A 24,110-nucleotide genomic window follows, 5' to 3' on the forward strand; every position below is an offset into this window, starting at 1 on the left:
TTTTGAGGGGGTTTATACTTAAGGACCTACTTTGGCTCTCATAGACTCATTTTAATTTTTTCAGCTTCAACTTGAACTTGCATGTGAACAACTAACTGCAATGGTCTGTTTCGCAGTTGGCCCTGGTCTTGTTCTGACCGATGATACTAAGCTTCTCCATTGTTTATTTTCACAGATGTAGTCGATTTGATTCTGATGTATTCCATCAGAGAGGTCCACGTGTATAGTTGATGTTCAGGTTGTTGAAAAAAGTATTCTCAATGAATAAGTTGTCAGTCTTGGAAAATTCTATCATGTGATCTCTGGTGTCACAGGACTTTCCAGCTACTGATTTTCCAGCTATCGATCCTTCTTCTCTGTTTCCACTGTTCACATTCCTATCTCTATTAATTATCAATGCATCTTGATTGCATGTTTAATCAATTTCACACTGCAGGAGTTGGCAAGAATCTTCAGTTTCTTCATCTTTGGTATTAGTGGTTGGTGTATACACAAATTTGAATAATAATTTACTGGTCTTCCTTGTATGCGTATGGATATTATCCTATTACTGACAGAATTGTATTTCAGGATAGCTCTTAAAATGTTCTTTTTGACAATGAATGTGACATTGTTCCTCTTTACTGTGTTATTTTCAGCATCATGGGATTGTCTGATTCAAAATGACCAATACCAGTCCATTTCAGCTAATACCAAGGTATTGATCTTCAAATGTTCCGTTTCATTTTTGACAAGTCACAATTTTCTTAGATTTGTAATTCCTACATTCCACTTTCCAAGTACTCATGAATGACTGCAGATGTATCTTCTCATTTTGAGTCATGCCACATCGGCAAATGAAGGTCCAAAAAGCTTTACTCTATCCATGTAATTAAGGTTGATTCTACTTTGAGGAGACAGCTCTTCCCCAGTCATATGTTGAGTGCCTTCCAACCTGAGGGTCCTACCTTCTGGCATGGTATCAGACAATGTTCCCTTGCTATCCAAAAGGTTTTACCTGGTCAATTTTTTTTTTTTTTTCCAACTTCCTAGACTGTATTAGTCTACAAGCTCTGCCACGAATGACCCTATTGGTACTGCAAATACTGGTGGCATAGCTTCCAGCCTCATGGCAATGTGTAAGCCAGCACGGTATGACAGACTGACAGCTTAGTGGTGGGGTAAGACGTTACTAGCATGGGTTACTTCATCTGCACTTGACTGCTGACCACCACGCTTCCTTAGAAGCAAACACTGGGTATTACTGTTGCTAGGAGCATGGTGGTTCAGTGGTAGTATTTCTGCAACTTTCTATGACTCTATAATTATTTCAAATAAAAAAGTTTTTTAAAAAAGAAGAAACATTTAAGAATAATTAGAATCACATCTTTATTTTTTTTAAATTGTGATTTGGGTGGAACTTTCCAGAGCAAATTAGTTTTCCACTCAACAGTTAACACACATTTTGTTTCCTGACATTTGTTGCAATCCCCACAATGTAGCAGCACTCATCCCACTTCCTCCCTGTGTTTCCTGTTTCCATTCGTCTGTCCTTCTTTCCTGTCCCTTCTGGCTTTCTGAGCTTTGTCCCTGGGCAGATGGTGCCCTTTCGATCTTATCTGATTGGTTGTTCTAAGAGTGTGTACCTCTCTGGTGCGACTGTTCACCTATCGCCTATCGTTTGGCTGAAAGTTGATCTCCGGGGGTGGGCTCAGTTCCAGGCTTGAAGGGTGTTTAAGGGCTACAGTCTTGGGGTTCTACCACTCTCTATGAAACCAGTAAGCCTGATCATTTTTATGATTTTGAGTGTTGTTCCACATTTTTCTCTCACTCTTTCCAGGACTTTCTATTGTGATTCTAATCAGAATGGTCAGTAGACACCTTTGATTTTTTGAAACATACACTTTAAATACTAGATAAACCCAAATAACTTTCCATCAACATCAGAAAATCAAAGATGTAATTCAAGGAATCTCTGGGTGAAGCAAACGAATGAGAGGTCAATTACGAACCCAAAGGTTGGTGACTCGAAATCTCCAGAGGCAACTTAGGAGACAGGTCTGGGGATCTCCTTCCAGAGAAAGACACAGCCCTGAATACCCCGTGGGGCACAATTCCACTCTGCACATGAGGTCTCCGTGACTCGGAATCGATGTGACGGCAACTAACGAGTATGTGAGGTGACTGGAAAGAAAACAGGGCCAATTTTGGGCATGGTTGGATCAACAGTGCCCTGACAACAGGCTGGGGGAAGGAAGAGGAGTAAAGAGAGAAGGTGGAGGTCTCCATCCCCTCGCAGGAAGTGCAAGAGAGTTAACTGTCCAAAGAAAAGCAGAAATGCAGTCCCATTTCCTTTGTACCTCCTGTGAAGTTTACAAAGTGGGAAAGTTTAACTGCAATCACGGACGCTCCTCCAACTCCGACTTCCCTTCCCTCACACTTCCTCCATCTAGTGTCCGGGGTCAAACAGCATGACCGCCCCACCCTGTAAGCTCAGTGGCATCTCAGAGTCACATGCACCTTCTCCTTTTCCCTCTCCGCTATGGTGTCAGACTCCCTGGGACATGTGGACAGCAGAATGTCAAGAAAGCCAAATCTTAAGTTACTGGAAGAAGGGAGCTATCATGTGGGTTCTTTCAGGAACCCCTGATGTTGCAAAAGGTTCATGCCACTGTCTGCCAATGGAAAGGCTGGAGGTTTGAGTGTACTCAGAAGGGCCTGGCCATCTGCTTGCGAAAGGTCACAGCCACGAATGCCCCGTGGAGCACAGTCCTACTCTGACCCACGTGAGGTCACCAGGAGACAGAACTGACTCGGCGACCCTGGTTTTTGGCTGTGTTCTCTCCTGCCAGCCCTCTGCCTCCTCCTTGCCAGTTCTGGGTTCACCCCTTCCCAATTCCTTCCAGAGGAAAGAGAACATGGCAGCTAAATTTGAGAGTGGTTCAGACTTTTGAAAAACTTATCAGCTCTACCATCTTCTCAGAACTTCATAAGCCTGGGAATAGTGTAAACCAAAAAACTCACTGCCATTGAGTCAATTCCGACTCACAGTGACCCCCACTGGGTTTCCAAGGCTATAAATCTTACGGAAGTAGACTGCTTCATCTTCCTCCCACAGAGCAGCTGGTGGGTTGGAACCGCTGACCTTCTGGTTAGCAGCCAAATGCCTTACCCACTGCGCCACCAGAGCACCTTGCAATAGTGTAAGGTGGGTGCCATTTTTCCTCTGCAGTGCATGAGGAAAGTGTGTCTGGCCTGTTACTGGAGTGCCTGAGAAAGCCCTTGGTGAAAGGCTACATGTGCCTGGCCCAGCTGGTAGCCCAGAGCTGTGGTTTTTCTAGCCCTTTCTTGAGGGCTTGGCCTCCCATATACCTTACAATCTGCTGCCCTTGAGGGGTGCTTACTACGTCTCCAGACCCCTCAGTGGGCAAAGGAGGCTTTCTGGGTTGGAAGGCTTTCACAGGGCATCTGGTCCAATGACTGCTGAGGCTCAGCTGCTTATCCTGAGTTCCACAGAAACGCTCCGGGGCTGTGGGGAATGGAGGCGAGAAAGGGCTTCTCCACCTCCCTCGCGCAGGGACGAGCTGCGTCTCAGAGAGACAGGTGGAAACTAGAGGCTGGGAGCTCACTGAAAGCTGGTTGGCATCACGGCAACACGCAGACCTCCACTGACAGCTGGGTGGGGCTGTGCCTGCCGTGCACCAGCGGGGAATCGAACCTGGGGCTCCTGCGTGGAAGGTGAGACTTCCGCCACCGAACCACCACTGTTCTCTTCAGTGATTCTTTGTTGTTGTTGTTAGGTGCCATTGAATCGTTTCCGACTCACAGCGACCCCATGCACAGCAGAATGAAACACTGTCCGATCCCGCGCCAGCTCCACGATCCCTGCTATACTTGAGCTCATCATCGCAGCCACCGTGTCAATCTATCTCGTTGAAGGCCTCCCCCTCTTTCGTCGACCCTCCACCCTACCAAACGTGACATCCTTCTCAGTGATTCTTAGGAAAACTAAACGAATTTGGGTCCTCACCGTAGAGGCAGAAGAGAAGGTGTGGAGAGGCATGGCTCCCTAAACTGAGCCTCTGTGTAAAGATGGCCTCAGACATGCGCTATGAGTATCTCAAGGCGGAGTCCTCCCAACTTCCAATATCAAATATGGCTGACCGGAAATCCCCAGCTCTTCCAGCAGACACCGCCGAGTGGCAAGGACTCAGTTGGCTGAAACAACACTTTGTAAGCCTCAGTTTCCTCATCTATAAAGTGCGGTGCCAGCAGAACCAACCTCCTGGGTGTGTTGGGGGCAGTTAATCAATCGGAATCAGACGTGTGAAGCAGTCAGCACAGGGCTTGGCCCACGGCATGTGCCACATTAAGACATGCCCATTACTGTTGTTATAAGGAGCCCTGGTGGTGCAGTGGTTAAGCACTCAGCTGCTAACCAAAAGGTCTGCGGGTCAGACCTACCTCACTCCATGGGAGAAAGATGACAGCCTTGGAAACCCTATGGGGCAGTCCCACTCTGTCCTATGGGGTTGCTGTGAGTAGGGACTAGCTCCACGGCAGTAGGTCCTACTGTTGTTGCTAGGGGCACGGTGGTTCGGTGGTAGAATTCTCACCTTCGCCCCGGGAGCTGTGGGTTCAATTCCCGGCCAGTGTACCCCATGTGCATCACCCCGACTGTCAGTGGGGGTTTGTGTGTTGCTGTGATGCTGAACTACTGCACTTCAACATGAAGAAAGTGCATATACTCACAACTGAACCAACAGGCAACATCTTGATAAATGGAGAGAAGACTGAACTTGTCAGGGATTTCATTTTACTTGGATCCACAATCAACATCCACGGAAGCCAAAACACCAAAAACCAAACCCACTGCCATTGAGTCAATTCTGACTCATGCGGCCCCCAATGGGGTCTGGAGCCTATAAAACTATAAGGAAATAGATTTCCCCATCTTCCTTCCATGGAGTGGCTGGTGGGTTTGAACCACCAACCTATCAGTTAGCAGCCAAATGCCATAGGCACTACGTCACCAGAGCTCCTTACCCATGGAAGCAGCAGTCAAGAAATCAGACATCATATTGCACTGGGCTAATCTGCTGCAAAAAACACAAAATCAAACCAAACTCACTGCCATTGAGTCAATTCCAACTTACAGCAACCCCCACTGGATTTCCAAGGTGGTAAAGCTTTATGGAAGGCTGGCGGTTCAAACCCACCAGCCACTCCTTGGAAGGAAGGTTGGGCAATCCTACTTCCGTAGTGATACTGCCTCGGAAACCCAAGGAGGGGTCGCTATGAGTCGGGGCCGACTCGACGGCAAAATAACAACAACAAAGCTTTATGGAAGTAGATTGCCCAGTCTTCCTTCCGCGGAGTGGCTGGTGGGTTTGAACTGCCAACCATCTGGTGAGCAGTCAAATGCCTTAGGCACTACGACCCCAGAGCTCCTTAAAAGACCTCTTTAAAATATTGAAAATCAAAGACATCACTTTGAGGACTAAGGTGCGCCTAACCCAAGCCATGGTATTTTCAATCACCTCATATGCATGTGAAAGCTGGACAATGACTAAGGAAGACCGAAGAGTTGATGCTTTTGAGTTGTGGCCCTGGTGAATACTGAAGGCACTGTGCACTGCCAGAAGAACGAACAAACCTGTCCTGGAAGAAGTGTAGCTGGAATGCTCTTTGGAAGCTGGAATGTCCAGACTTCGTCTCACCTACTTTGATCATGTTGTCAGAAGGGACCATTCACACTTGGTAAAGTGAAGGGTCAGCAAAAAAGGGGAAGATCCTCCACGAGATGGACTGACCCAGTGGCTGCAGTGATGGGCTCAAGGACAGCAAGGACTGTGAGGCTGGCACAGGACCGGGCGTGTTTGGTTTGTTGTACACAGCGTCACTGTTAGTCACAGCTGACTTGACGGCACCTAACAACAACAGCTCATGCTGAAGGGGTTTCAGTGGAGCTTCCTGACTAAGATGGACTAAGAGAGGCCTGCAGATGCACTTCTGAAAATCAGCCAATGAAAACACTATGGGTTACAATCGCCTGATTCTCAACCAATCATGGCAGGGGTGCAGGACCAGGCATTTAGTACGTGGACCCGCCACAGTGCACGGGGCTAACTCCATGGCAGGCCACCGCCACCTCACTGTTCTTAAAGGTAACTGAACAGTACGTTTAAACTTCTAAATAAAACCACCCAACTGGGATTCTATGATTCTGTCATAAATATCCCTTTAACCATGGTGACGAATATATTTAAATGGGGACTTTTTTCCAGAAAGAATGAAATGATTGCTCAGCACAGTATAGATGACACTAAGAAATTCACAGATTCTAAGGAAGTAGTTTTGGCCAATCACCAGCCTGTAACAGTTAACGTTCATATTCTAGAATATTCCAGAAATGAAATGTGACACAGACCCTTCACCAGAATCATGAGTAAGCAAGATCATGGATGTGACAACCGCACCTCTTATTCAAACTTAGGAAGGGTGACTCGTAGCTGTTGAGTAGGTTACGTGGCCTTGCCTCTGCAGTGTGGAAGGAGCCATGTGTGTAAACATGGGGAGGGTGGGGGCAGGCAGTGTGGCCTGGGGGGGTGAGGCCAGGAGACAGGTGGCACAAAATGCTTGTCGGCCAGTGGCAGAGCAATTGGTGAGCTGTTGGACCCAGGAATCCTGGGAACTACTTCCTTTCGACCCTGAACAGCCTGGGCACCCCAGTGGCACCTCCACCCTTGCCTTCAATCACTGAGGGGTAGGGCAACCAATTCCTGGGATTATGGTTAAGGAGGCCTGGGGTAGGGCCCACATTCTTCATTTTCTATTGACATTTAGTGGCCTGGGACTTTGTGAACCCTGGACTAGGTGTCTCCTAGATCTGATGGTCCAGGGTGACACTTGCCACACACTCTGCCTGCTGCTCCACCCCACTGTCTTCTTTTGTAAGCTTCTTCAAGGTGGCTCTTGTTGTTATGTGCCATCAACTCAGACCCAACTCATAGCCACCCCCCCTTGGGTTTCTAAGGTGGTATCACTATGGAAGTAGATTGCCCAACCTTCCTTTCAAGGTGGCAGCTGTGCCTTAAACATCCCTGGCATTTTGCTGTCTAAGGCAAATGGCACAGGTTCAATAAAAATAATCTGAATACAGTTTGCTGTTGGTGTTGTTAGGTGTCATTGAGTCAGTTTTGACTCACAGCAACCCTACATATAATAGAACGAAACACAGCCCTGTCCTGGGCCAGCCTCACAATCCGTGCTGTGCCTGAGCCCATCGCTGCAGCCATTGTATCAATCCATCTCATTGAGTGTCTTCCCCTTTTTCTCTGACCCTCCACTTTACCAGCGTGATATCCTTCTCCAGCGACTGCTCCCTTCTGACAACATGACCAAAGGAGGTGAAAGTCTGGCCATCCTTGCTTCTAAGGAGCATTCCAGGTGCACTTCTTCCAGGACAGACCTGTTTGTTCTTCTGGCAGTCCACAGTATTCTCAATATTCTTTACCAGCGCCACAATTCAAAGGTATCAACTCTTCCTTATTCATTGTCCAGCTCTGACGTGCATTTAAGGTGACTGAAAATACCATGGCTTGGGTCAGGAGCACCTTAGTCTTCAAAGTGACATCTTTGCTCTCAACACTTTAAAGAGGTCTTTGCAGCAGATTTGCCCCGTGTAATACATTGTCTGATGTCTTGACTGCTGCTTCCATTGGCGTCGATTGTAGAACCAAATATGAAATCTTTGACAACTTCACTCTCTTCTCCATTTATCATGATGCTTCTTGTTGGTCCAGTAGCGAGGATTTTCATTTTCTTTATGTTGAGGTGTAATCCATACTGCAGACTGTAGTCTCTAATCTTCATCGGTAAGTGCTTCAAATCATCTCACTTTCAGCAAGTAAAGTTATGTTATCTGCATATCGCAGGTTGTTAATGATTCTTCCTCCAATCCTGATGCCACATTCTTCTTCATATAGTCCAGCTTCTTGGAGTATTTGCTCAGCATACCGATTGAATAAGCATGGTGAAAGGATACAACCCTGACACACTCCCTTCTTGATTTTAAACCACGCAGTATCCCCTTGTTCTGTTCAAATGGCAGCCTTCTGGTCTATGTACAGGTTCCTCATGAGCACAATGAAGTGCTCTGGAATTCCCATTCTTCTCATGATATCCGTAATTTGTTATGATCCACACAATTGAATACTTTAGCATAGTCAATAAAACACAAGTAAACATCTTTCTGGTATTCTTTGCTTTCAGCCAAAATCCATCTGATATCAGCAATGATATCTCTCATTCCACATCCTCTTCTGAATCCAGCTTGCACCTCTGGAAGATCTCTGTCAATATACTGCTACAACTGTTTTTGAATTACCTTTAGGCAAGATTTTACTTGCATGTGATATTAATGATATTGTTTGATAATTTCCACATTCTTTGGGATCACCTTTCTTTGGAATGGGTACAAATATGGACCTCTTCCAGTTAGGGGGCCAGAAGCTGTCTTCCAAATCTCTTGGTATAGTTGAGTGAGTGCCTCCAGCAGGACATTTGTTTGCTGAAAAATCTCAGTGGGTATTCCGTCAACTCCTGGAGCCTTGTTTTTTGCCACTTCCTTCAGTGGGGCTTCGATCTCTTCCTTCAATACCATTGGTTCTTGATCATATGCCACCTCCTGAAATGGATGAACATCGACCAGTTCTTTCTGGTACAGTGACTGTGTATTCCTTCCATCTTCTCTTGATGTTTCCTGCATCATTCAATATTTTGCCCATAGACTCTTTCAATATTGCAACTCGAGGCTTGAATTTTTCTTCATTTCTTTCAGCTTGAGAAATGCCGAGTGTGTTCCTCCCTTTTGGTTTCCTAACTCTAGGTCTTTGCACATTTCATTATGATAACTGACTTGGTCTTCTCAAGCTGCTCTTTGAAATCTTCTGTTCAGCTCTTTTATCTTGTCAGTTCTTTCACTTGTTTTAGCTACTCTCTGTTCAAGGGCAAGTTTTCAGAGTCTCTTCTGACATTCATTTTGGTCTTTTCTTCTTTTCCTGTCTTTCTAATGCCTTTTGCTTTCTTCATAGATGATGTTCCTGACATCATCCCACAGTTCTTCTGGTTTTTGGTCATCGGTGTTCAATGCATCAAATCTATTCTTTCAATGGTCTCTAAATTCAGGAGGGATATAATCAAGGTCATATTTTGGCTCTCGTGGACCTGTTTTCATTGTCTTCAGCTTCAACTTGAACTTGCATATGAGCAGTCAATGGTCTGTTCCACAGCCAGCTCCTGGCCTGGTTTTGGCTGAAGACATTGAGCTTCTCCATCGCCTCTTGCCACAGATGTAGTCCATCTGATTCCTGTGTACTCCATCTGGTGAAGTCTATGTGGATAGCCACCGTTTGTGTTCTTGAAAAAGGTATTTGCAATGAAAAAGTCGTTAGTCTTGCAAACTTCTATCATGTGATCTCCAGCATCATTGCTATCACCAAGGCCATATTTTCCAACTACTGGGGATTCTTCTTTGTTTCCAACTTTTGCATTCCAATCACCAGTGATAATCAGCATATCTTGATTGCATGTTTGGTCAATTTCAGACTGTAGAAGTTTGTAAAAATCTTCAATTTGCTTGTCTTTGGCTTTGGTGGTTGGTGTGTAAATTTGAATAATAGTAGTATTAACTGGTCTTCTTGATAGGCATATGGATATTACCCTATCACTGACAGCGCTGTACTTCAAGACAGATCTTGAAACATTCTTTGTGACAATAAATGCTATGCCATTCTCTTCAGTTTGTCATTCCAAGCATAGTAGATCATATGGTTGTCTGATTCAAAATGGCCAAAAACAGTCCACTTCAGTTCACTAACGCCTAGGATAGTGATCTTTATGTGTTCCATTTCATTTTTGGCAACTTCCAGTTTTCCTAGATTCATACTTCATATATTCTGTGTTCCAATCATTAATGGATATTTGCAGCTGTTTCTTCTGAGTTGTGCCGTATCAGCAAATGAAGGTCCCGAAATCTTTATTCCATCCATGTCATTAACAGCCACTCTGCTTTGAGGCACCCTTCCCCAGTCATGTTCTGAGTGCCTTCTGACCTGAGGCCTCATCTTCCGGCCCTGTATCAATATTTCAGGGCTATTCATAAAGTTTTCCAGTAATATATCAGCCAGTGTTTCACTGCTATTCATAAGGTTTTCACTGGCCAATTCTTTAAGAAGTAGATGGCCTCTTCCTTCTTCTGAGTCTGTCTTAGTCTGGATGCTCTGCCTGTCTGCCATGGGTGACCCTGTTGGTATTTGAAATACCAGTAGCATAGCCTCCAGCCTCACAGCAACATTTCAAGCCACCACAGCACAACAAACTGACAGATGAGTGGAGGAACTAAAATGATAAAACGTTCAAAAAGTCAACATCTTTCAACTGATTCTGAAAAAATGATAGTACCTCCTGTGTGTCCGAATGGGAGGCCGAGTCGTGATCTTGGAACACATACTACCCAGTGAAATGCCTTCGACCTTTGGCGGGTCCCCAGTTTGTCACAGGAGTTATGAAGAAGGGAATATAAAGGCCCTGCGTGCACTGCTAGATTGAAAGGTATGGTGAGGGAAGGCCCACAGGTGCCAGGAAGACAATGTCCGATCACAAGATTTGGTGTCCAAGGGCAGCTTCTGAGGACTGTGAACAAGGCAGCAGCATGGGACACGTGCAGACACCTCGGGGGTGACGGCTCTTCCAACAGCAGACGCCTCGAGGGTGACGGCTCTTCCAACAGTACACTCTCTAACAGAGCTTAAAAATGTTTACACTGTGGGATCCAGTTGAGGCCTGGAGTTGTGGGTTGAATGGTGCCTCAGCCCTCGCTCCTCCCAATGGACAGGATTACTGGAGCTCCCAGCATGCTCCACAACTTGTTTTGTTGTTGTTAAAAGTCTCCACCACATTAACACCAGGTCTCACCACAGCGCTTCCTTGTGCAGAGGTACTGGAAGGTGTGGAACTGAGAGGGTTGCTCCCAGGCTTGTCAGACAGAGCTGCCCCAGACACCCTGTGGGGTGCCTACGTGTGTGACGTGTCTAGAAAAGTACTCACACAAAGGGCCTGTTTGGTCAGGGACTGTGGGCACCTCATTCTCGACCGATGTCACTACCTGCCTTCTGCAGACGCTGCACCCAAGTGCCTCCCCACAGTGTTCCTTGTGCCCTGACACGAAGCAGGAGCAGTTTCTTTCAAAGAAACACAGGCACCGCATGGCTCAAGTCCTCCACCCACCATCAGGCCCTGGGTTCCTCACCATGGACCCTTCTCCAGCACCTCGCCTGACCGCATGCACACACAGCCTCCTCTGTCGGTCACGATCTCTCTGGTCCTCAATACGTCCTGAAGATAGGGATGGGGGTTTGGGCTGGGGATCATGGCGGTTACTTCTTCCACCCCTGCCCCTGCAGTCTGGTCTCCATAAGGCAGTCAGAGAGAAAATGTAAGTCGATAAAGAAAAACCAAGTCTCTTTTCCCTGCTCCTGCCCTCTGCTAGTTTCCCAGCTCACGGAGAGTAAAATCCCCAACGCTCACCTTGGCCTCAAAGCCACATGAGTGGGTCTTTGGCTGCCCCTCCAGCCCCAAGGGCCACTGCTCAGCTGTACACATTGCACTCCTGCTGGGCCCATGTGGGCCAGGTGACCAGGGGAGCACCGTGCAGGGGTGAGGAGCTGAAGCCTGGCTGGACAGAGGCCATCTGCTTCCACCTACTCCCTCATAGGCTCAGGCCGCTTGCACACACATCTTTATCCTTCCCTGGTCATTGCCTCTAGACATTCCAGGAGATTCAAGGAGATTCTCAGGTCCATGTCACTGAGCCAGCCAACCACCAGCTTCAAAATTCCAGAACCTCTAATTAACGCCAATGGCCTTCACCTCTACGTGGTCAGCTGTCCAGCTGCAGGGTTGCACTCCAAACTGGCCTTCACCCCCTGCATCTCTCCTCCTTCAGGAACTTCACAGCCCAGCATCCCACCTGCCACCATGCTGCTCTCTGACCAAGTGGGCTCCTGGGCGGCCCTGTCAGAGGCAGCTCCTTCCTGACACACACCCTTCCGGAGTTAACCAGTCATGAACCTGCGCCTCCCAGACCCTGTGGGCATCTGTGTCACCCGGGGCTCTCAGTGCTCAGATTACGGCCAGTCCCGGGGCTGCTCCATCTGCTCGGAAGATCCCTGTCCCGGGGCCGCTCTATCTGCACTCCTGTCTCTACGGCATCACATTCCCCCATTCTCCTTGGGCCCCTCTTCCTTCTCTGCTTGACATGCTTGCACACCCTTGTCCCCAGCCCCACTCCCCGCTCCACACTTGCTTCCATGGGTGATGTCATCTGCTCTAGTGATTTTAGTCACCGTGGTGTGACTTCTAAACCTTCTAGCCTTCCCTTTGGTAGGCTGTCAAATATTAAAAAGCTAGATGGTCCCATGATTCCTAGGAGGGTGTGCATCCCCTCGGGTACTGGGAGGGCCCCTGGCCTGTGCCTTTCAGTTCTATTTCCTCTGTCCCACTTCCATGCACCAGCAGATCTACTGTGACAGGCTGCCATGGCCACCATGTCCTTCTGGGCCACTGAAGGCAAATGGCCTAACACAGACCTTCTCATCAACACAGCATGGTAACGAGGAAGACCAGACCCTTTCGTGTTGCTGGAAACGTTATGTACACCCTCCACCCATCCATGTGGTACTTACTCCCAGGTACTCTGTGGTCAGGAGCTTCTCGCCTGACAGCTCTCCAAGCTGGGGCTGGATCAGCTCGTCTTTGTCCAGGTCGGCTTCCATTGTGTCGTGGTCCTCCTGTGTCAAAGGAGACAGAGGGTGAATGTGCTGGGCATCCTGCCCAAGTTCCCAGGGGTGCACCCTGAACCGAGGAGGCCTCAGCCAAATCACGGCAACACGCACGCTCACCCTTCACAGGTGTCGGGAGCCCCTCGCTTTGATCATAACCTCATCGTGACAATGAAGGGAAAACAAGCCCCCCACCCCCAATCTCCCAGGAAGTTCAGCGCCTCGCTAGTACTCCATGGCTACCAGAGGAAGACTCAGAGGGTCTGCTGGTCTCTGTCTCAGAGTTTCTCTCTCCAAGGCCCAGGCCCCATGTGAGCAGCCAAGTCACTCAGTCAACAAAGAGCAACCAGGCACCATCCTGTGCACAGGCATAGCTAAGATTAGACAGTAAAACCTGTGGAAGGTGGAAATCTGTCAGGAGGACAACTCACATAATTCCCACTAGCAGAGAGCGACAGAAAAGGGGTAAGACTGCACCCTGTCAAAGGCGGAAAACTTGCGTGACCCAGACAAACAAGGTAGACCCGTTACGTTCTGGCTCTCACAGGTTTCAATGCATAAAGGATCCTCAGAATTCAACAGTAAAACACAAACGAAAACGGGCAAGGATACAAAGAGACGTTTCACAGAAAGGATCCAGCAAGGGCAAAGAAGCACGTGGAAAGATGACCCACATCATTCGACGTTAGACCAGGAGACCACGCCAGGACCGCTGAGCTGATCCCGACGCACGGCGTCCCACGTGTGCAGAGCAGAACCGCTCCACAGGCTTCTCACGGCTCTGAACCTTGTGCAAGCAGATTGTGAGGCCTTCTCCTGAGGTGCCTCTGGGTGGGCTCAAACCACCACCCCTTTGGTTAGGAGCTGAGCAGTTAAACAGTCTGTGCCACTTGGGGAGATGTTACTGGACAGGAAGGAAATGCAAGTCAAAGCCACAGTGAGGTATCCCTGCACACCTACCCAGCATGGCTACAGGAAAAAACCGTGGTGACGCCAAACGTTGGGGAAGACGTGGAGAGACTCATCGCTCACACACTGCTGGTGGGAATGGGCATGGTGCAGCCACTCTCGAATACGGTCTGGCACTTTCGTAAAACACTAACCAGGCAACTACACAGAACCTACTGGTTCCTCGTGGGGCATTTACTCCCAAGAAACTGAACCAGGTTCACAGGAAAAGCTGGGCCCAAATGTCTACAGCAGCCTTGTTCACAGGCCCCAGACTAGAGGTGACAGACATCCTTCAACACGAATGGTTCAACTAGCTGTGGTCCATCCGTGCACAGAACACACTCAGCAATCAAAGGAGCAGCCACTGACACACAGCAAACATGGGCGAGTCCCCAGAGAAGGATGCTGAGTGAGAAAAGTCAGTCCTCACAGGTTGTGTACTGCATGATTCCATTTCATTGCTTTCTTGACATGACAAGAGTGTAGAAATGGAGCCCAGATTGGTGGTCCTTGGGGGTGAAGGAGGGGGCTGTGGATATGGCTGTATTAGGGCACGAAGAGGGCTCCCTGTGGTGATGGGGCGTTCCGTGTCCATGTCACCCCCCTCGTGGTGACACTGTGTGATGCTCGTCCCTGGTGATGACACCCATAACGGTTTTGCAGGAAAGCTACCACTGAGCAGCCCTGGGTAGAAGGTACATGGGTTCTTCCTGTATTGTTTCTCACAACTGTGTGTAAATCTATAACGAAATAAAAAAACTTAATAAAGAGGAGTTAGAAACAAAACGATAGCAAAAATGATAATTAAACGCCACTGAGGCGTGTCCGTGGTTGTCTGTGGTTGTCCTGGTCTCGGGCAGCAAGCTGCACTTTCCTATGCCCTGCTGTGACTTTGGAAATTAGATTGTCCTCTGCAGGCTACAGTGAGAGTTAACGACCTGAGAATGTGACCCAGAAAGGGCTGGCGACAGGGCTCTCCAGGTGTGTCCAGGCTGTCACCACTGTGGTCATCTCACATCCTTCCTCTGACCTCTCACAGCCTTGCCCACCGACAACATAATAACTGTAATTTGATGTTGCCGAACCTGCCAACAGGAAGAGAAAGCTTCATTCTGCAAACATGAATATCCTGTCTGCAAATTCAAACTAAATTCCAGTCATTCTGGATGCCGGGACTCTGTGAATTTGATTTACCTGTCTGGCTTTCCAAGGGTCATGAGGGCTCTCATACCTGGGCCCCGAGGCCAGCCCTGGGCTCCAGGATGTGAGGTTGCCCTGCTGGGCGCCCTGCTGGCAGGGCTGTCACCGCCCCTCTCCCCAGGCTCTCTTGAGCACACAGTTAGTACCACCTGCCTGCGGGTGTCACCCCAGACTGGGCTGTCTTGATAAAGGTGCTTCAACTTATTCTCGGTGGTCTCCAAGCAGACTAGGGCCAGCAGACCAACGAGCAGGCCCAGACCCACCTCACAGTCAGGGCCGCCTCCTCACTCATGGAAAGGGGTGCTGAGGGGGCCCTGCACAGGCCGGTTTCTACCTGAGAGCATTTCCTGGCTGCCCCCTGTAGAACGAGGAGCTCCGGGTGGCACTAAAGTTGGCAGTGCAAACCCACTCAGCAGCACTGCAGAAGAAAGGCCTGGCAATCTGCTTCTGTGCAGATCACAGCCACAAGAAGCCTCTGGAGTAGTTCTCCTCTGTCACACACGGTCGCCCTGAGTCAGGACTGACTTGACGGCCCCGCGTTTGGCTTCGGTTTGACTGCAGGAACATTAAAGAACGCATCTGATGTTTCCACAGTGCTTCACACCTCCACTCTGTAGGAGAGCTTAGACTCGAATGCACTTGGGTTTGTGGAAGTGCGGTTGGAGACCTAACTCTATTTTGAGGCTAGACACATGTCATTTGGGTTGTTTCTGACCGTAAACTAGCATTGTGGCAATGCACTGTCAAGTTCCAGGACAGACCTAGGGAGAGGCAATTTGCCTTCAGGAAGAGTGTGGCTGAAAGCAGAAATGCTCACAGCAAGAACTAGGGAGGGAGTTCTGGTGCCTAAGGCCTCTGACTGCTAACAAGAAGGCTGACGGTCCAAATCCACCAGCCACTCCAGGGAGACTGGGCAATCTACTTCCGTAGTGATACTGCCTTAGAAAGCCAAGGAGGGGTCACTATGAGTTGGATCTGACTCCGCGCAGTGAGTTTGTGGTTTTTTGGTTTGGGAAGAACTAGGGAACTTGCCCGAGTCTGTCCTTCTCTATTTTAAATTAAGGTTGGGGTCTTGGTATTGTTTAGTAGCCACCTTGTGGCTAACACTCAGGCTGCAAGGTCATGAGTCACAGCCTATCTGGACCACAGTGGCTGCAACAATGGGCTCAAACACAGCAGTGATTGTGAGGATGGTGCAGGACCAGGCAGGGTTTCGTTCTGTCGGACACAAGGCCACTATGAGGAACTGACCCTACAGCACCTAACAATAACAGCAACACAGGCCAGAGCAACTGGGTCTTCTGAAGACTCAGGGCCCCTGGGGTCAAGCTGAGAAACTGAGACCAGGTGCTTGATGAGCACTGAGCTTGACGGGACGGGAGTGACAGGAAGGTGACTCACAGCGGCGCCCACCCACGTCACCTTTGCTCTCTGCCCATCCTCAGGCTAATCACAAATGCAGGCATCCACTCAGGTGTGATCTGGAACCCCACGTTCACGGTCACTGCTGCGACCTAACCCCAGTCCTGACAGCACTGCCAAGTACATGCCACCCTGGCATTTCACTTGGAATTCCTTAAAGGCAAGGCCACCTCTGAGGCCTCTCCCAATCAGCTCTGGACATGCACACGGCGGCCTGCAGCCAAGCTTACTAAATATACCACCATTCCCTGGAGAAGGAACCATGCTTGGTAAAGCAGAGGGTCTGTGACAAGAGGAAGCCCCTCAATGAGATGGACTGACACAGTGGCTGCAACGATGGGCTCCCCCACAGCAGTGACTGTGAGGCTGGTGCAGGACCGGGCAGCGCTTCGTTGGGTTGGACGCAGGGTGGGTATGAGTCGGAGCTAACTCCACAGCACCTAACACCACCGCCAACAGTGAGGAAATACTATGTGCTTGGGATGTGGTTACTGTATGAAGACGACTGCCTGCTTGGGTACTGGAGGACTGGACTCTGCCGTGTGGTGCGGGGCAGGTGCTCTGGGCAGGGAAGTGGGGTGTAGTGTTTCACGGCTGGGCTAGTCTCCAGGGAACAAAGCCCTGGGGGGCCCCAGCTGGAAATGGGCGAATGAATCACGGTTTCTCGGAGGTATCAGTGCTACACCACTTCCCTGCCAAGATGGAACATGAAACGAACATTGAAAAAACAAACCAAATATCCACATTCCATCTCAATGAGAAACAAAGGGTCAGTGGCCAACCCCAGCCAGTGCTGCCAAAGTGTTTCTTACCCTTGACAACAGGTACATGCAAGACCTGTTCATCTGCGTACCAACGAACACATAAGCAAATCGGCCAACAGCGCATTCTCCACCCGGAGTTACAAAGTGATTCATGTGTGAGAAAACACCGAGGGTCAAGCAACCACCACCACTCAAAATTCAAACAACTTAATTTTTGAAAAAACCTGAACAAATAAGTTGATGTTGTTGTTGTTATGTGCCGTCGAGTTGGACCCGATTCATAGCGACCCCTCCTTGGGTTTCCAAGGCAGTATCACTACGGATGTAGACTGCCCAACCTTCCTTCCGAGGAGTGGCTGGTAGGTTTGAACTGACAGCCTTCTGCTTAGCAGTCAAGTGCCTTAGGCACTATGCTATCAGAGCTCCCAAATAAGTTGATATATATATATTTAAATTGTGATTGGGTGAAAGTTTTCAGAGCAAATTCACTTTCCATACAGCAGTTCACATACACTTTGTCTCATGACATTGACCATAATTTACCCCAATGCAACAGCTCCCCTCCCACTTCCTCCCGATAGTTACCTCTTCCCTGTGTCTATCCCTCCATGCACTCCTGCCCCCTGAACTGTCTCCCTGTGCATAAGCAGCCCTTCTTTCTCCCATGATTGTTCTCTCCAAAGAGTGTATCTACTTGAGGTAAATGTTCAACTCATATGCCTGTATTTTGTTTGGCTGGAAACCACAGGTGTGGGTTCAATTCCAGACCTGAAGGGCAGGCAGCTAGGGGCCATAGTCTTAGTGGTTCTACCAGGCTCTATCAGACACGCAAACTTGGTCCCCACCTTTTTTTTTTTTTTTCCTCCAAAAGATTTTGAGTTTTGTTCCACATTGTTCTCCCTCTCTATCAAGGATCTCCTACATAGATCCCCTTCCAAGTGGATGACAGTGGTAGCCGGGCACCATCTAGTTCTTCTGATCTCATAGTTATATAGGCTGCAGATTGGATGGTGTACCTGTCTCTAGGACTAAATGTTTCCATGAATTTTGGTTTTCTTCATTCTTCTTTGCTCTGGATGACGAGAGATCCATCATTGCATCTAGATGGCAGCTTGCTAGCTTTTAAGATCCCAGTCGCTACTTATCAAAGTAGGAGGTGGAACAATGTTTTGTATAGTATGTTATGCCAATTAAGCTTGATGTCCCCTGTGACTATGGTCCCAAGCCCACAGGTTTAACTACTTGGTCCCTCTGGGTAGCTGGCTGTGACCAAGCAGTGACCACAACCTTGCGCCTTGTCAGCTCCACTATACACCTGGGAATTCTGATCATTCACATAAACTTATAGGACCATTGTCTGCCAACCCTATATATGTTCTTGGATATACTCCCCATTTCATAGACATACCTAATCATTTAGCCTGTCCACCCATCTATCCATCCATATACCCATGTTTGCCTTCACTAACAAATGCTTGCAAGCTTTTAAGATCCCAGTCGCTACTCACCAAAGTAGGAGGTGGAACAATGCTTTGTGCAGTACATTATGCCAATTGAACTTGATGTCCCCTGCGGCTATGGTCCTGAGCTCACAGGTTCAACTACTCGGTCCCTCTGGGTAGCTGGCTGTGCCTAAGAAGTGACTACAACCTTGTCCCTTATCAGCTCTAGTATATACCTGGGAATTCTTACAGATCATACAAATACACTTGGAGAACCATTGTCTGCCAACCCTATACATGGTCTTGGGTACACTCTCTGCTGCATAGATAAACCTAATAGTGCAGCCTATCCACCCATCTATCCACCCGTAAACCCATGTTTGCCTTCATTGACAACATAGTCACTATATATGCAAAAGGATTTATCTTTGTTGTCTGCACCTCCCATGTCCCTCTCTATGTCTTCCTCTTCCTCATGCCACCATGTTGATCACTCACATTTGGTACATTGCCCTTCTCTTCACCCAAATCAATACTTATCTCTACCTATCTAACAGTGTTCCCTCCCCTCCCCTTCCACCCCTAGTAACCAACAAAGAATTTTTCCTTCCATTTATAACCTTTCCTCGACTTTTACAATAATGGACTAATACAATATTTGTCCTTCTGTGATTGACTTATTTCACTCAGCATAATGTCCTCTAAGTTCATCCACATTATGCGGTATTTTGCAGATTCTGGGTTATTCTTTAGGGTTGCATAGTATTCCATTGTGTGTATGTACCACAGTTTGGTTATCCATTCTTCAGTTGATGGACACCTAGGTTGTTTCCATCTTTTGGCTACTGTAAATAGTGCTGTGATAAACATGAGTGTGCACATGCTGTTCTTGTCTTGGCTCTCACATCTTTAGGATATATATCTAGCAATGGAATGGCTGGGTCAAATGATATTTCTAATTCCAACTTTTTAAGGAATTGCCATACTGCTTTCCACAGCGGTTGTATCATTTTACAGTCCCACCAGCAGCGTATGAGAGTCTCAATCTCTCCGCATCCTCGCCAGCATTTGTTATTTTCTGTCTTGTTGAATTTGCTACTAGTGCTGGGGCAAGATGGTAAGTTGATAACTTTCTTAATTGTTTTATTTTTTTTTAATAAAAAAAAAAAGAGAAGCTTTTTAAAACAAAGAATATTTTATTGTGTTTTAGGTGAAAGTTTCCACAGAAAACTAGGCTCCTGTTGAACAACAGTTAGACACACTCGTCCATGACACTGGTAACAATTTCACAGTGTGTCAGCGTTCTCATTATCTGTTTGTTTTGTTGCCAATGATCTAGCTTCCCTGCCCCTCCTTATCTTCTCATCTTTGCTTCTGGGTGAACATTGACCGTTAGCTCCTGTACAGTTGATTGCTTACGGCAGCACATTACTCACGGGTGACGCTATTGACTTCATAAGCCGATCTGTCATTTGGCTGAAAGGTGATCTGCAGAAAGAGCTTCGGATCCAGGTTCAAAGGGCATAATAGGGTGATAGTCCTGGAGGTTCTTCTGGTTTCTATCGATCCAGCAGGTCTGGCCTTTTTCAGGAATTTGAGTTTTGTTCTACAGTTTTCTCTCATTTGATCTGGGATCTTCTACTGTGCCCCTGGTCAGAACGGCCATTGGTGGTAGCCGGGCATCATCTAGTTCTTCTGGTCTCAGGTTAGAAGAGGACGTGGTTGGTTCGGGCTATTAGTCCCACAGACTGGCTTCTTCCCTGAGCCTCTGACTGCCTTCATTCTCATCTGCTCAGTGCAAGTAGAGAGCAATAGTTGTATTTCAGATGGCCACTTGCAAGCTTTTAAGATCCCAGATGCTACTCACCAAACTAGGATGTCAATTATTATCTTCGTCTATGTTATGCCAATTAACTAAGTTGTCCCTTGAGACTATGGTCCTAAGGCTTTTAAGCCAGTAAAGCAATCCCATGAGTTGCTGGACATGTCTAGGAAGCCTCCGTAACTGTGCCCCCATGTGGTTTGTTATATATGTCGATGTACATGCAGCACACACATAAACATGTATGTACATACGCCTGCAGATGCACCTCCACATGCATGTGCATTTTCTCCCGCATGCCTTCCTATACACATATATTTTATGGTTGTTGCAAAATGTGTGTATGCATAGCATTTACTGGCTCGTCCCTTTTCCTGGGGCACTTCTGCGTGTCTTTATGTACCTGGGTCAGGTGGCACTGACTTTACCCGTATCTGACACTGCCTTTCCCATCGTGTCAAAATGGCCAGGCAGTGTCACTGTCTGGTGTCCTCTAACTTCACAAGGGGAAGGAAATCATTATCAGCATCAAGTGGCCAGGGCTGATTCTATGTCACACTTTGGTCACTGTTACAGTATTTCAAACATTTTCACCATGCTATTACACACTTGAGGAGCTCTGATGGTGTAGTGCCTAAGGCTATTGGACTGCTAACCAGAAGGCTGGTGGTTCAAACCCACTAGCCACTCCTCAAAAGGAAGACTGGGCAATCTACTTCCATAGTGTTGTGGCCTTGGAAACCCAAGGAGGGGTCGCTATAAGTCGGATCTGACTTGATGGCGTGAATTTGGTTTTTGATTACACACTTAATAGACTACATTATGATGCAAACATAACTTTTATAAGCACAAGGAAACCAAAAAATTCATGCAGCTTGCTTTATTGTGGTGTTTGCTTTACTGCGGTGGTCTGGAACTGAACCTGCGATATCTCCGAGGTCTGCCTGCATGAACCTTTTGACATGGGAAACCAAGAGGTCAGAGCCAGGCTGCTGTCGATGGTGATGGCAGGCCAAGCCAGCCATCTGCTTAGGGGAACCCCCTTCCCTCAGCTCACCCTGATTTAGGCGGGCAGACCCTTCTCACCCTGCTCATCCAGGGCAGGTGAAGGATGATGGCATGCTGTTAGCCAGGCCTGGGTGACGGCAGGGCACCAGCCACATTAGGCACTTTCTGCTCATGACTCCAGACAGAACGACACAGTGTACAATCTCCTTTGTGCAGAAAGGGGTGAGGGGGAACGAAAGGCTTCAAGAGAAATGCCTCCGTGGGGTGGGTCTTCTATAACATTGTTGGAAGGAATGTTCCTGAAATGGCTGGCCTTTATGTGCTTAGCAGCAGGGTCAGGTTACTGGAGGCCGGAGCTGGTGATAGTTGGTCACCTCAAGAATTAACATGTCTCATAAAGAAGGGCTTGAGCCAAGATGGATTTAGATGTTCTGAGGCGAAGTCCCCCACCGCGGCCCCGGGACCCTGTTGCACAAGATCTTAACTGCAGGCGTTTCGACATCTAATACCCAGACAAACCAGATTCGAAGCAATGGGCCTGAAAACAAAACTGGGATTGACTGCTAAATGCATCAGAAAACTCAGATTCCTACAGATGGAACGCCAACAGCGGAACGCATTCAAGCGGTTCACCTGTGACGAGTGCAAGTATCGAGTGTGTTTCCCACTCGGAGTAATGGCAGGACCTCTAGCAGCATGTAAATCTGAGCCACCTTCTCAGGACCCTGAGCTGCGAATCGCACTTTCTGTCCAAGTCACGGAAAAGCGCTCCACACGGCAGCGGGTGGGCGCTGCGCTCATGGGATGCGCCGCCCCAGCGGAATGGCCGCTTCCCGTTTTTGCCGTTTCTTCCTGAGCGTCTGCCCGGGTCAGGGAAGGACGCAGGTTCTCATCATCACAATGCTGAGAAGTTGCTCCTTGGGCCTGAACTTCCCCATTTACCAAATGCAGCCCAGGGTAACGACAGCTGGTCTCCCAGGCAGACCATTTCATAAAATAACCACACGATGAAAGCAGAGAGACCACAGTCCCCTGTACTCGCCTATTTCATTAATTCATTGCTTTGGTGGCTCAACTCGTTCAGCTGAGCCTTTTCCAAAGTCTAAGCGAAGCCACGAGATGGGTGGAGGAGATGGCCAGGCTGCCCTCAGAGCAGGGCTTAGCAAGATAGTCAACACCTGGTGTCTAAGGCGACACGGATGTGCAACAGGACCAGAGATGAGAGTAGCAGAGGGCCGTTGTCATTGTCGTGTGTGCCGCTGAGGTGATTCCGACTCATAGTGACCCTGCATCACACAGCACCACTGCCACATAGGGTTTCCTAGGCTGCCATCTTTATGGAATCAGATCACGAGGTCTCTGGTGAGTACAGGAAGGGAGACCCAACATTACAGAAGCACTACAGGCATGGTACCTCAAACAGGACCAGGGAACGAGGGGAGCCTACCCTGTGCTCCTTCTAGACAGAGGGTCTCATGAGTGGGCTCAGGAGACGAGGGGTCGGGGAAGCAATGAAGCTAGGGACCAGGCAGGGTGTCCCTCCCCCTGCTGGAGCGTGTGTGGGCAAGGCTGACATAAAGCACCACCTATGACACACGCCTGTGACCCATGGAGGTTATTTTCCTACATGTCACCAAGAATGCCATGAAGGACAAACGACTGCCCAGGAAGCTGTGCACGTTCAGAGAGAATGCTGAGATGGCCCTTCAAGTCCTCACAGAATCTAGACGGAGATTTGAGAAGTAAGAGTTTGTGACTGAGGGTTGGGGCGGGCTTGGAATCTGGTTTCTCATTTAAAAACTCACAGGCCACATTACCAGGGATGAGAGGGAAGGGAGAGGTGGAGTCATTTAGGAAGCTTTGGCTTTGTTATGGTGACGGGAAAGTTGGCCACGGACACTGGGGATAGTTGTCCAACACGATGACTATAGTTGGTGTCACCGAATTGGACATGGAAGAAGTGCTGAACAGGCAAATGTTATATTACATGTGACACACACACATACAAAGTTAAAAAAAAAAACCAAAAAACACAAACCCCTTACAGGCTGGCTAATACCAGCAGCCTGCACTAGGACCAGCCCGGCTGCCACTCCACACGTCTTCCCCTCTCAAGTGTGCTCACCTTCCCCTCCATCTCCCAGCAGCCTGGTTCCTCCTGGTCCCTCTGCTGGGGCTGGCTCTGGCCAAGAGGCACCAGGTACCTCCCTTCTCACAGTCCCCTCTGAATCACGAATGACAAGTCCCAAACAGCCAGCAGGCACCGAGTCTATGCCAAGCCTTTCCACAGGGGATTCCATTTGATCCTCATGGCCACCTATCAATCAGGGATGAATGCTCTTATTTCACAGATGAGACTGAGAGCCTCAGACACCTTCACCAACCCGCCACCAGCTTGTCCTGGGGCAGGACTCAGACCCAGGCAGGTGGTTACCAAGCTACCTTCTTGGAGAACGACAACACCAGCAGCATGCTGATCAGGGGCACACACGACACGAGACAGAGTGTTGTCCAAAAGGATCCAAAAGGCCTGTGATGATAAGGCTGGAAGACACTCGTCAGGGGTCACTAAAGCTACCTGGCCTTGGGCTCAGTGCTGCTCCCCTGCCCCCGGTGTTTCCTGATTGGACGCATTCTGCACTGTTCCAGGACCAACAGGCCACTTTACGGGTAGGAAGGA

General features: G+C 48.4%; 1 protein-coding gene across 1 annotated transcript in view; it reads right to left on the minus strand.

Annotated features, from left to right (window-relative positions):
* Positions 1–24,110, minus strand: part of ARMC9 (armadillo repeat containing 9) — a 167,432-nt gene that overhangs the window by 2,856 nt on the left and 140,466 nt on the right. Inside the window, exon 19 of the mRNA XM_007942017.2 lies at positions 12,726–12,830. Coding sequence (XP_007940208.1) covers positions 12,726–12,830 — 105 coding nt within the window. The remainder of the gene's footprint in view (positions 1–12,725; positions 12,831–24,110) is intronic.

The sequence above is a fragment of the Orycteropus afer genome, unplaced genomic scaffold (genome assembly GCF_000298275.1).
Source record: "Orycteropus afer afer isolate SDZICR_OR568_19922 unplaced genomic scaffold, OryAfe1.0 scaffold00006, whole genome shotgun sequence".
Classification (NCBI taxonomy): Eukaryota; Metazoa; Chordata; class Mammalia; order Tubulidentata; family Orycteropodidae; genus Orycteropus; species Orycteropus afer.